At 48.9% G+C, this 14,728-nt stretch overlaps 1 protein-coding gene across 1 annotated transcript in view; it reads left to right on the forward strand.

Moving 5' to 3' along the window:
- LOC148522184 (phospholipid-transporting ATPase IK-like) overlaps window positions 1-14,728 on the forward strand; it is a 295,966-nt gene that overhangs the window by 109,170 nt on the left and 172,068 nt on the right. Inside the window, 2 exon segments of the mRNA XM_088474278.1 lie at window positions 2,465-2,526; window positions 3,228-3,300. Of these exon segments, the coding sequence (XP_088330404.1) occupies window positions 2,465-2,526; window positions 3,228-3,300 (135 nt within the window).

Here is a 14,728-nt window from a genome sequence, read left to right on the forward strand (position 1 = left end):
CAGGTAAGTATTGTTTTTTTGTTTGTTTTTTTTTGTATGTGTGTGCGCTCGCGGGGGGGGGCTCACTACAGGGGGCATTATTGGTGGCTCACTGCAGGGGGCATTATTGGGGGCTCACTACAGGGGGCATTACTGGAGGCTCAGTACAGGGGGCTCACTACAAGGGGCATTACTGGGAGGCATTACGGGGGCTTACTACAGGGGGCATCACAGGGGGCAGAGCTCACTCCTGAGCTCCGCTTCCGGGTCCCGCAATGCACTATGGGAGTGATGTCATGACCTCACTCCCATAGTTCTGAGGAGTGGGCATCGAGGACGGAAGGCAGCAGCACTGGAGCGGGGTTTCAGGTAAGTATTGTTTTTTTTGTTTGTTTTTTGTATGTGTGTGCGCTCGCGGGGGGGGCTCACTACAGGGGGCATTATTGGTGGCTCACTGCGGGGGCATTATTGGGGGCTCACTACAGGGGGCATTACTGGAGGCTCAGTACAGGGGGCTCACTACAAGGGGCATTACTGGGGGGCATTATGGGGGCTTACTACAGGGGGCATTACAGGGGGCATTTTGGGGTCTTACTAAAGGGGACATTACTGGGGGCTTACTACAGGGGGCATTACAGGGGGCTTACTACAGGGGGCACTATGGGGGCTTACTACAGGGGGCATTACTGGGGGCTTTCTACAGGGGGCATTACTGGGGGCACTACAGGGAGTTTACTACTGGGGGCTTATTACAGGGGGCTTACTACTGGGGGCACTACAGGGGCCCTTACTACTGGGGCACTGCAAAGGGGGACCACTACTGGAGGTACAGCATAGAGGGACCATTACTGGGGGGCACTACATAGGTGGCACTGCATAGGGGGACCTCTACAGAGGGCACTGCACAGGGGGACCACTACTAGGGGAACTGCATAGAGGGCGTCAGCTGGGGTTGGCATAGGTGCTGGGGGGTGGTACATTTTAATTTGGGGGGGGCACCAACATTTATCTTGCCTCCGGGCTCCTGGGATGAAGTTACGCCACTGAGTAATGACATTTACCGCAAGCAACAACTGTATAATTTGGCATAGCTTACACCTCCATTAATAACATCTGTTATAGATTGCCACCACAGCACTGACCACAGGGTGAGATTAAGACTTAAAATTTGGTGCATGCATATATAGCATCATTTTCTGAACAAAAATAGTTCAGGAATGGTTTGAGGAATATGACAAATGCCTGATTTTGAGATGGACGCAAATCGCAGATGTGGTTTCTCACAGATCGCAATTTGGAAAATATGCTAATTACTCACTTGGCATCCAATGCTTAGAGACACCCACTGAAAGCATCTCACACCTGCCAAACACGTATAAAACCAGAAACATCGAACACGACTTGGCCTACAAATTCCCCAATTCTCAATCCAAATGAGCATCTTTGGGATGTGCTAGAAAGACCAGTCCAAGCCATGGATGCCCAACCTTGCAATTTACAGGATCTACAGGATCAGCTGCTAATGTCTTGGTGCCAAATACCAAAGCGCAACTTGAGAGTGTCACAAACAGGGGTTCCTTACTGGTAAGTCCGCGGTCTTTGCCCATTAGGGCGCTCTGGCGTGGACCATCTGGTGGCTGTGCTGAAGTATGGAGACTGGCACGGGGTGCATCTGGTGATTCCTTGTTGGTAGGCCGTGCAAGCATGGGAGTGTTGCCCAGTGTTCCCAAGCTGCAGTTCTATGGGCACCGCCATCTTGCATTGGGCAATGTGACCTAGGGAACCAATCCCCTTAAGGTCAGCTGTTCTGTCCAGCCAATCACGCTTTGCTGTTGGGGATTTAAGGGAGTTCACAGCTTCCTGGTCACACTTATCTGAGCTCCTCTACACAGCTGACTTCTGTTCTGCCTAGCTCCCTGCTGGTTTCAGGTAGCCTCAGGAATCCCAGCACCTACCAGCAGCTCCTCCTCACGCTACTGTTGTAATCCCAATCACCTGCCAGACTATCTTCTTACCGCATCGACCCCTGTCTACAGTTTGTTTCCCTCTGGACATACATAAACATTATCGCTCCACTCCTGTTACCTTCATTACGGATTTTATTATTTGCTGCTGGACTTATTATTTGACTCTGATCCATCTCCACTTTTGTCCTGGACTTGTTTTTTTTCATGTCTACCATTCCATTCATTAAACAACCCAAGTACAGTTATTTCTACAGTTCTGATTCTGTGTCCCCTCCTGTATCCACCCCGGGTCCAGAAAAACCAACCCCTGATAGAGGTCTTGTGGAGTTTATGCCTCAATGGGTCAGAGTGGCAAGAAGAGAACCTACACAATATTATTTTGATGATTTGAATGTTAAGGCTGATCGGTGTATATATATTAATTTCATTTAAACTATGTATAGACTTATCTGGCACTTTAAATATGTTTTTATTTATACATATTTGTTTTAATATGCATTAATGGTCATATTTTTCAGAAGCGCCACAGAAATGATAACTTGATTAACAACCAATCCTGTGAGATCCTTAGAGGGCAAAGGTGAGATATTGGATATAACTTAAATTTTAAAAACTGCCTTATAGTATGATTGTTCTTAGGTGTAGTAATGACTTGTGAAGGCTGTGTTTTTAATTGTTTCAGCATACATTTTTTTATGTTTTATTCCAATCTTTTTTTTGAGAGAAAGGCTGTGGACAAAAGGATCTATGCAGTGCTTACAAACAGGTGATGACAGGCAGAGGATACATGTTATTATTTTGATAGCAGAGTCTATTGTTAATGTGTGCAAATCAACTGATCTTGCACAAATCGCTGATGCTCACCATCGAAAGTATATAGACAATTAAATACGCAGATTAGTACATTTGGGTTTTTGATCGTAAAAAAACAATCTAGTGATGTCCAGCGATTATGTTATAAGTCAAATGCGATTCTTAATAAATTTACCCCTTATTGTGCGAAATGAAAATGGCTTTCAGGACCCAACTCACTTCTAATTGATTTGACTTCAAGATGTCAATTAAAAAGCTACTGTATTTAGGAGGGCAATGATCCCATGAACTCAGTAGTTGACAATATAGAGTATTATTTATAAACAAAAACTTTATATGTTAAAAAAATTATATACAGTAATAACCAAGCAAAAAAGGCAATAGCAAATCCATATATTATTTTACAGTTATAGTTTTTAGTAAAATGTATTAGAACATTTCTGTTTTTACTTATACCTTGTTTTTCAGCCTACAAATTTTAAAGTGGAAAGATATACGAGTTGGTGAAATTGTATGCTTACGAAAAGATGCATTTGTGCCAGTAAGTTGAACACCTTTACATGTTTTTGAATCTTCTTTGCAGAGATTTTTGAGATTCGGTTTGCTCACATTAAAAATAATGGCCCTCATTCAGAGCCGTACGCTCTGAGCAGAGCGCACGCTCTGAATGAGGGCCGGCCTCCATTTTCATGGAGCGTCCTCCTGGACGCTCGTATAGCTGTGGGTCACCACCCACAGGCTATACGAGCGTGCATTGTGATGGTCGCGATGGTCGAGACCATCGCGACCATCGAATTTGCGAGCCGGAGCCTGCGGTTGAGGTTTTCAACCGCAAGCTCCGGAGTGATTTTGGCTCTATCAGAGCCAAAATCACTCCCACTGACATCACTAGTGATGTCAGTGGGCCGGCTTCTGACGGGAGGCGTTCCCGTGGGAACGCCCCCGTCAGGGAGGCACGCCCCCGGCACGCCCACCAAAGGGGGCGTGCTGTCAATCAACATTGACAGCACGCCCCCTTTGATCGGACACAACGAGCGAAGGACTTTCCTTCGCTCGTCGCGTCTGGCGCATGCGCACGACGGAGCTCCCTCCGTCGTGCGCATGCTCAGTGCATAACATCGACCCACTTGCGAGCGGACAGCCGCTCGCGAGTGGGTCTGAATCAGGCCCAATATCCTGTAAATTTTCTCTGAAACTATTTTCTAGTGTTGAAACATCTTGACCTGAAAACTTTGAATTGTGATCTTTTAAAGTTTTTGATATCTATAATAGACATTGTCTTCTGATGATTCCTTTTAATATATTAGATTTGTACACTACTCACAGAAATTATTTTTATCCCTGTGCAATTAAACTATGTGGAGAGTGTGACTAAATAAGATGGAACTGATGCAGAATAGTGTACTGTATGTTGCATGAAATTGATCTGGTCATTCCCAGAAAACAGATGCAGAGATACTACTAAGCAAACCAGTTCTGGAGATCCAATGATTCTCTGCCATCGATGGTACAGTACTACCCGATGTTTCTTTCTTATTTCTCCTTAGCGCCGAGACACAGAGCCTAGCCCTGCCCCCCCAGTGTGACCCACAAAGCTCCCACCTCTGATTGGCCAACTAGCTGGTGAATAATAGATCAGGAATAACCATCGGTGGGTGAAACTAGCAATGGTTCCACTATCAATGGTTTCATATGATTAAGGTTAACAACCAATGGTACCATTGATGGTGATCATTGATGGTTAATTTACCAGTGGCCATCCCTAGATGAATTTTTCACCCTGTGCTTCCCCCGTCTCCTTAACATGTGATGTCATGATGTCACACTAAAGGGCTGGGCTGCTAATATCGGGAAGAAAAGCAGTGACTGGTTGATTAAAAATGCTCCAATAACGCTGATAAGTACTTTATGCATTGCTAGTGAAATATGTTATGCTTTTATGTGCAAAAACATTCAGCTAAACACAGGAGCCAGATACACTGTGGGGGACTCTGTAAAAAACTATTTTAAAACAATTACATTTGGTTACACAAAGCACATGATATAACAAGCAAAAATGTTTATACCACTAGTAAAAGCTAGAATGCATGAGACACCGCAAAAAGTAAAAATATGTTATATAAAATATATTTAATTATATTAAGTAACCACATCTACTTTACAAAAGAAATTGCACTTCAACTAAATTATGCTCATACTCAAATTACTATAAACATATTCAACAATGGTATTAACTTAACGATAAGGAATAAATGGAATAACACCCTCTCTCATACATACTTATACTTCCTCTCTCATATAGTACATACAGTATACACAAACTGAAATAAACTTCCTCTCTCATACATACAGACATACATAATACATACTTATACTCAGAGGAGTAGCGTGTAGCCAGGGCGCCCGGAGCACGTGCAGCTCAAGTGTTCCAGGGAGGAGACGTGTCCATATGGGATTAAAGTAAAGTGAAATAAAAATAAAGATTAGGGGCAGCCCCCTGTAGTGGTGCCCACATGTAGTAGTGCCCATATGCAATGCCCCTTGTAGTAGTACCCATATGCAATGCCCCCTGTTGTGGTACCCATATGCAGTGCCCCCTGTAGTTGTGCCCCTTAAAGTAGTGCCCCCTCCATAATGTGCCCCGTGTAGTAGTGCCCATATGCAGTTACCCACTGTAGTGGTGCCCATATGCAATGCCCCTTGTTGTGGTGCCCATATGCAGTGGCCCCTGTAGTGGTACCCATATGCATTGCCCAATGTAGTAGTACCCATATGCAGTGCCCCCTGTTGTGGTGCCCCTTAAAGTAGTGCCCCTGTAGTTCTGCCCCCCATACTGTGCCCCCTGTAGTAGTGCCCATATGCAGTTCCCCTGTAGTGGTGCCAATATGCAGTGCCCCTGTAGTGGTGCTTGCAATGCCCCTGTTGTGGTGCCTATTTGCAATGCCCCCTGTAGTGGTGCCCATATGCATTGCCTCCTGTAGTGGTGCCCTTATGCAGTGCACCCTGAATAGGTGCCCATATGCAGTGCCCCCAGTAGTTGTGCCCCTTTAAGTAGTGCCCCTGTAGTTCTGCCCCCCCATACTGTGCCCCCTGTAGTAGTGCCCATATGCAGTTCCTCTGTAGTGGTGCCAATATGCAATGCCCCTGTAGTGGTGCTTGCAATGCCCCCATGCAGTGCGCCCTGTAGTGGTGCCCTTATGCAGTGCCCCCTGTATAGGTGCCCAAATGTAGTGCCCCCAGTAGTGCCCCTGTAGTTCTGCCCCCTCCCCAGTACTTACCTGAACCATCGCGGCCGTCGTCCGTTCTGTCATTGCCGCTGGCGACCTGACTGGATCTAACTAGCCGTGCCGGCTCCTCAGCACGCGGGTGGTGTTGTGACAGCCGCCCTCCCTACACCCCTGCTTATACTTCCTCTTTCATATAATACATACAATATACACAGACTGAAATGCACTCCCTCTCTCATACATACATACATACATACATACATACACTTCCTCTCTCATTTAGTACATACAGTATACACAAACTGAAATACACTCTCTTTCTCATACAAACATACTTATACTTCCTCTCTCATATCAGTGGTGCAATTAGGGGGGGTCGAGCAGGGCTTGTGCCCTGGGTGCCATCAAACCGGCGGCATGGGGGGTGCCACCGACTACGGTCCAGGACACTGTTCTCAGTGTAGTGGTGACCAGACTGAGGACCTGATTCAGACCCAGATGCTAAAATGCGTTCGTTCATAGCTGGCCGCTGTTTGCATTCTGCGCATGCATATGCATCGCAGTGCGTGTGCGCGAGCCAGTGCTAGAGATCGGGAAGCGATCACTCGTTGCGCATAGACTGCCCAGCAGAGTGAGTGCCAGGAGAAGCCATTTGTGGGTGTTGATGGGGGCTGGCCACTATAATCAGGGGAGTGAAGATGTGAACGCAGGCATGTCTAAACATCTCAATGTCGTTTAAGAGGCGTGCATAATTAAAAGGAAGTGTCATTGTACACGTCACCTGGCTGTTTTTACCCCTCAAGTGATCTCAGTGCTTGAGGTAAGGTATAGTCTACCTAAAGCACTGCGTTGGCTTCCGTTGCTACCCGATGTACAGATGCTTTTATACACTTCCTGGAGATGACGTGCACTACAGGGCGTCTTAAGACAGGCTGGTGGGTATCTGCATACACTGGGCGATCGCACGCCAAGACATAGTGGGCATGCTTATGCCTTGCCGTGCGATCACCTGCCATGCCATCACTGCCAAATTTGCATACGCGAAAGAATGAATCTAGCGAGCGGGTCTGGATGAGCTCCTGAGTTCGGTCAGCACTACACAGTAACAAACACACAGCCACTGGTGCCTGCGGCTGTGTGTTTGTTTTAATTAGCAGCCAATGAGATTCAGACAGACTCTCATTGACTGATGTGCCCACTGCCAGAGCTGGGCTCTTCCGGCTCCCGCAGTGGGTGATGGGAGAGACGTCATGACATCTCACCCATAATGCAGAGCAGGTCCGCCCAGGAGGATGGAGGACCAGATGGTGGCGGGAGCCGGAGCAGGGATTCAGGTAAGTGTTTTTTTTTCTTTTTTACGTGTGTGTCTTTGTCTGCACTGCTGGGGGGGACTAGTACTGGGGGCACTGTATCGGTGGGGAACACTACTGGTGACGGGACCACTACTGCGGGGACTACTACTGGGGGCACTGCATCGGGGGACCACTACTGCGGGCACTGCATAGGAGGGGGACCACTACTGGATCACTGCATCAGTGGGGGCTACTACTGGGGGGACTGTGACTGTATCTGGGGGACCACTACTGGGGGCAGGACCACTATTGGGGGGGCTACTACTGGGGGCACTGCATCAGGGTACCACTACTGGGGGCACTGCATAGGGAGGGACTACTATTGGGGGCACTGCATATGGGGGACCACTACTGGGGGCACTGTATGGGGGGACTACTACTGGGGGCACTTTATAAGGGGCTTACTACTGGGGGCACAAGGAGCACTGCACAGGGGACCACTACTGGGGGCACTGAATAGGGAGTACCACTACAGGGAGCACTGTATAAGGGGCACAGCATAGGGGGGATCACTACTGGGGGTCTGCACAAGGAGGACCCCACCTGGGGGCACTGTATAAGGGGCACTGCATAGGGGGATCACTACTGGGAGCCTGCATAAGGGGGACCACTACTGGGAGCACTGTATAAGGGGGGACCACTACGGGGGTACTGTATAAGGGGCACTGCATAGGGGGGATCACTACTGGGGGCCTGCATAAGGGGGACCACTACTGGGGGTACCATATAAGGGCACTACTGGGGGCCTGCATAAGGGGGGACCACTACTATGGGTACCTTATAAGGGGCACTACTGGGGGCCTGCATAAGGTAGACCCAGGGCTGCCATCAGAAATCGTGGGGCCCGGTACAAATGAAAAAGGCAGGGCCCCCCCACCCCCTTTGTTCTTCCCCCCAAAGGTCTGGTGGATGCAAAGGGGTGGGGTTGAGCTCTGGTATCTGGAGTATATATATATATATATATTTTTTTTTTTTTTTTTTTTTTTTTTTTTTTTCTTTAAATATTAAAAAAGAATAAACAGATTTTTTGTTTCTTAAATTGAGAAAAGCCTGCCTAATGATTTACAACAGAACTGTACTAACCTGCCATCCGGAGGTTCAATTACTGTATGTGGTATGGAACACTGGACCTCATTCACACCCGCTCTCCAGATGTGCTCGCTCGCTGCAAAAAAAAGGGCCGTATATTTAAATTATGTGATCGCACTGCGTCACGCAAGGACGCCCTCTATGTCTTAGCGAGCTACGGCACTGAGCGCTCGTAAGTGTGTTAAGACGCCCCCTTTCCCCCCGCAACACGTCATCTCCTGGGATTGTTGGATGAATCAGTAACATCGAGAGGCATCGGAGCTAATCGCAGCCCTTGAGGTAGCCTTACCCCGCCGCAAGCACTTCGATCAGTGCTGGCTGAAATACATGGAGGTGACGTGTACAATGACGCTACTTTGCTAATTATGCACGCCCTTTAAACGGCGTTTTGTTGGCCTGACACGCCTGCGTTCGCAACAACACTCCCCCGTTACAAACACCTTCCCCTGTTATCCACCCACAAACGGCACTATCTGTCACTCAAAGTAGCAGGTAGTCTGTGTGCTATGAGTGCACAATTTCCCATCGCTGAGACTGCGAATTGGATGCATGCGCATTGAGCAACAATCGCCCCGGCAGCGAGTGATCGCTCCTTAGCGACCGGGTCTGAATCAGGCCCAGCACGGACATGGCAAGGGGGCAGAGGTGCAAATAGAGAGAGGCACACTTAAGTAAAGGACACAGATGGGATAGGAGCAGAGTCAAAAATGGGAAGCGGGCAGAGGCAGAGATGGAGAGGGGGCAAAGGCACAGGTATGGGGGAACAGGGGCACAGATATGGACACATATGGGGAGAGTACAGAGATAGAAATTTGGGGAGGGGGGAGACAGAAGTAGGATTCATGAATATTACAGGGGACAGCAGGGCAGATTGTATAGGAGGGGGAGGGGGACAGAGCAGGATTCAGCAATAGTACAGGGGACAGATTGTACAGGAGGGGGAGGGGAGGGCAGAGGCAGGATTTAGGTATAGTACAGGGGACAATGGGGCAGATTGTATAGGAGGGAGGGATGGGGCAGAGGTACCTCTGTGTGTGCACCGCAGTTGCTCTCTCACATTTCCTTCCTCAGTGCAGTGCACACAATATCTGGCCAATGAGAGCAGGGGGAGGAGAGGAGGAGAGCTGAGGGTGGAGCAACTATGGAGGCAGAGGTGATTGAAGTAACTAATTTGATAGGGTCCTGAGAGGGGAGCTGTCTGTGAGGGGGGCCAGTGCTCCTACCTTTATAATTTAAGCTGGTCCTCCTGCAGCTGCTCCTGATCACAGTAACAGAAGCAGGACACTGATCATGCAGCGCTGCCCGGAGAGCAGTGAGTGATGACTCATTCATAGAACTCTTCGGCCAGCACTTAGCAGCCTCAGCTGTCCTGTATGAGGGCAATAACTTAGCAATTAACTCTGCTTGCCGGCGTCCGGGCCCCTCAGCTGTCCGGGCCCGGTACAGGAGTACTGGCTGTCCCCCCTTGATGGCGGCCCTGGGTAGACCACTACTGGGGACACTGCATAGTGGGGACTGTATAAGGGGCACTGCATTAAGGTGCATATGGAATGGAAATGAATGACGAGAAAGGGGTGTGTGTCATGTTGACATGCCCCATTTTTCAGCAGCCACGCCCCTTGGGACCACGCCCATTTTCCGGCTAGCGCACAAGGGGGGGGCTCCATTTTTCAATTTGCCCTGAGCTCCAAATACCCTAGTTATGCCACTGCTCATATAGTACATACAGTATACACAGACTGAAATACACTCCCTCTCTCATACATACATATATACATACTTATACTTCCTCTATCATATAGTACATACAGTATACACAGACTGAAATACACTCCCTCTCTCATACATACATATATACATACTTATACTTCCTCTATCATATAGTACATACAGTATACACAGACTGAAATACACTCCCTCTCTTATACAGTACATGCATACTAGGGGTGTGCACCGGCAACTTTTTCGTGTTTTGGAACCGGATCTTTCTTTGTGTTTTGCATCTGGATTGGTTTTGCCAAAACCACCCTACTGGGTTTTGTGTTTTGGATCTGTATTTTTTTGGAAAAAAGCATAAAAACAGCTAAAATCACAGAATTTGTTTTTCTTTGTTCCTACACTATTATTAACCTCAACCACATTAATTTCCACTCAACACATGGCCCATCTAGGAGTGACACTGCAGTGACAGACAGGATGGCAGTTTGAAAAACAAGGCCCCAAACAGTACATAATGCAAAGAAAAAAAAGGTGCAAGATGGAATTGTCCTTGGGCCCTCCAACCCACCCTTATGTTGAATAAACAGGACATGCACACGTTAACAAACCAATCACTTCAGCGCCAAGATCTGCCACACGACTGTGGCTGAAATGATTGGTTCGTTTGGGCTCCCACAAAACAAGCTGGCAATTAATCTGTCCCTGGCTCTACAGAGGCAAGATGTCATCCTTAACCTCGTCCACCGATTCCTCACCCTCTTCAGTGTACATCCTCATCCTCACAGAGCAGTGGCGTAACTTCATCCCAGGTGCCCGGAGGCAAGATAAATGTTGGTGCCCCCCCAAACTAAAATGTACCACCCCCCAGCACCTATGCCAGCCCCAGCTGCCACCACCCCCTTATGCAGTTCCTTTTATATAATGCCCCCAGTAGTGGTCCCCCTATGCAGTGCCCACCATTAATTGTCCCCCTATGCAGTACCTCCAGTAGTGAGCCCCCGGTAGTTGCCCCCAGTAGTGAGGCCCCTGTAGTTGCCCCCAGTAGTGAGGCCCCTGTAGTTGCCCCCAGTAGTGAGCCCCTGTTGTTGCCCCCAGTAGTGAGCCCCATGTAGTTCCCCCAGTAGTGAGCCCCCAGTAGTTGTCCCCAGTAGTTGCCCCCAGTAGTGAGACCCCTGTAGTTGCCCCCAGTAGTGAGCCCCCTGTAATTGCCCCCAGTAGTGAGGCCCCTGTAGTTGCCCCCAGTAGTGAGCCCCCAGTAGTTGCCCCTAGTAGTGAGACCCCTGTAGTTGCCCCCAGTAGGGAGGCCCCTGTAGTTGCCCCAGTAGTGAGCATCCTGTAGTTGCCCCCAGTAGGGAGCCCCTGTAGTTACCCCCAGTAGTGAGGCCCCTGTAGTTACCCCCAGTAGTGAGGCCCCTGTAGTTGCCCCCAGTATTGAGCACCCTGTAGTTGCCCCCAGTAGTGAGCCCCTGTAGTTGCCCCCAGTAGTAGGCCCCTGTAGTTACCCCCAGTAGTGAGGCCCCTGTAGTTGCCCCCAGTAGTGAGCATCCTGTAGTTGCCCCCAGTAGTGAGCCCCCAGTAGTTGCCCCCAGTAGTGAGACCCCTGTAGTTGCCCCCAGTAGTGAGACCCCTGTAGTTGCCCCCAGTAGTGATGGCCCCCACCGCGCGTGCACACACAAAAAAAACCAAACAAACAAACACTTACCTTTATTCCCGCTCCAGTGCTGCTGCCGTCCATCCCCGGCGTCCGCTCCTCGGCACTATGGGAGTGACGTCATTACGTCACTCCCATAGTGCACTGCGGGACCCGGAAGATGGAGCTCACTCCTGAGCTCCGTCCCCAGCGTCTGCTCTTCGGCACTATGGGAGTGACGTTATGACGTCACTCCCATAGTACATTGCGGGACCCGGAAGATGGAGGGAGCTCCGTCCTCCGGCTGCTGCCGGGGGTTTGAATAGGAGCCGGGCGCCTGCTGGTAACACACTCAGCGGGCGCCCGGCAGATGGAGGGTGCATGGGGTGCGACCGCACCCCTTGCATTCTCCGTAGTTACGCCAATAGAGGTGGAGTGCCGATCAGCGGTGCTCCTTCTCCATGCAGCTCCCGGGGACAATGGAGCCAGGTGTCCCCTTCAGGGCTGACACCCGGCGGCAAATGACTCCATTGTCTCCGGGAATTCCGCCACTGTCACAGAGTATTAATACGTCCCCGCTGGAATCCACTACCACAGGTTCCTCTGTACTTTCTGGAGGCTGGTCTTCCTCGAAGAGTTGATAATTCATTTTGATGAACATCATTTTCTACACTTTTTGTGGAAGCAACCTCCTACGCCTTTCGCTGATAAGGTTCCCGGTTGCACTAAAAACTCTTTCGAAGTACACACTGGAGGGGGGCAACTTAGGTAAAATAGAGCCAGTTTGTACAGGGGCCTCCAAATTGCCTCTTTTCCTGCCAGTACAGGTATGGACTGTCTGACATGCCTACTTGGATGATGTCACCAATGTAATCTTCCACCATTCTTTCAATGGTGACAGCATCATATGCAATGACAGTAGACATGTCAGAAATTGTTGGCAGGTCCTTCAGTCTGGACCAGATGTCCAAAGTTGGTCCTGTCTGTCCTGCATCACCGCCAGCGGGTTGGTTAGGATATCCAAGTTGTTACCTGGCAGCCCCAGTTGCTGGAGAAAATGAAGAAGGAGCTGTTGCCATGTCACGTTCCGCTTCAGCTGACAGTGTATTCACCAGCAGGTCTTTGCACCTCTGCAGGCTTATGTCCGCCGGAAAGAGAGACACCATGTAGGCTTTAATCCTAGGACCGAGCGCGGTGGCCAAAATGTAGTGGTTTGATTGCAACAGATTGAGCACCCTCGAATCCTGGGAAAGCGAATGAAGGGCTTCATCCACAAGTCCCACATACCAAGCAGAATCGCTCCATCTTAGCTCCTTCTTCACTTTCTCCAGCTGCTTCTGCAAAAGCCTGCTGAGGGGTATGACCTGACTTAAGCTTGCAGTGCCTGAACTGACTTCACGTGTGGCAAGTTCGAGGGGCTGGAGAACCTTGCACAACACGGAAATCATTCTCCACTGTGCTTGAGTCAGGTGCATACCCCCTCCTTTGCCTATGTCATAGGTGGATGTATAGGCTTGAATGGCCATTTGCTGCTCATCCATTCTCTGAAGCATATAGAGGGTTGAGTTCCACCGCGTTACAACCTGTTGCTTCAGGTGATGGCAGGGCAGGTTCAAGAGTGTTTGCTGGCACTCCAGTCTTCGGCACGCAGTCGCTGAATGGCGAAAAGTGGACAGAAATTTTTCGGGTGACCCAAAGCTTCTCATGCATGCCCCTGTAATTTTTCAAAAAATTCTGCACCACCAAATTTATTGTGTGAGCAAAACATGGGACGTGCTGGAATTTGCCCAGATGTAATGCCCGCACAATATTGGTGGCATTGTCAGATATCACAAATCCCCAGGAAAGTCTAAGTTGGGTAAGCCATTGTGTGATGATTTCCCTCAGTTTCTCTAAGAGGTTGTCGGCAGTATGCCTCTTACTGAAACCAGTGATACACAGCGTAGCCTGTCTTGGAACAAGCTAGCGTTTCTGAGATGCTGCTACTGGTGACACTACTGTTGTTGCTGCATAAGGCGATACATATACCCCATGGGCTGTCAGTCATATAATCCGTAGTCTGCCCTGTTCCACTTGTCCACATCCCCGTGGTTAAGTGGACATTGGGTACAACAGCATTTTATAGGATACTGAGGACACTTTTTCTGACGTCTCTGTACATTCTCCGTATCGCCTGTCTGGTGAAGTGAAATCTAGACTGGATTTGGTACCAGGGACACACTACCTCTATCAATTATCTAAATCCCTCTGCACTAATGGCGGATACCGGATGCATGTCTAACACCAACATAGTTGTCAAGGCCTTAGTTATACGCTTTGCAACAGGATGAGTACTGTCGTACTTCATCCTCCTCACTAAGGGCTGTTGGAGGGTAAATTGCTTAGTAAAAGAAGTAGTTGTGTTCCAACTTCCTCTCTTGGATGATGACGACTCTCAGAAACAGCAGTAGACGTAGCAATGAAGGATCCTCCGGAGGAATCCCGGATAGGAGAGTCAGTCATGCCAGTGACATGGCCTGCAGAACTGCTTCTGATCCTGATTGAGGAGGAAATTGACGAGGAGGGTGTGGTTTGCAGGTGCTTGGATACAACAGGACAAAGGGATTTAGGTGTCCCTGGACTGCTTATGGTCTTAGCCACAGTTTCTGAACTTGACAGTAACTTTGTATGAACGCGCTGCAGGTGACGTATAAGGGAGGATATTCCTAGTTGGTTAACGTCCTTACACCTACTTATTACACCTTTACATACACTAAATATATGGCAAGACAGTTGTTGTCTGGATTTGGATAGAAATGCTTCCCGACCAAAGAGGTGGAATGTTTGGTCTTCTGCCCAGGCATGACCATGATGGTCTTTTTCATCCCAAGAACAACAACTCTTTCCCTTGGTGCCTGATTTAAACAAACCACTTCACCATCAGAATCCTCCTCGTCAACTTCCTCCTCAGTG

The sequence above is a fragment of the Taudactylus pleione genome, unplaced genomic scaffold (assembly GCF_031769625.1).
Source record: "Taudactylus pleione unplaced genomic scaffold, aTauple2 ptg000152l, whole genome shotgun sequence".
Taxonomy (NCBI): domain Eukaryota; kingdom Metazoa; phylum Chordata; class Amphibia; order Anura; family Myobatrachidae; genus Taudactylus; species Taudactylus pleione.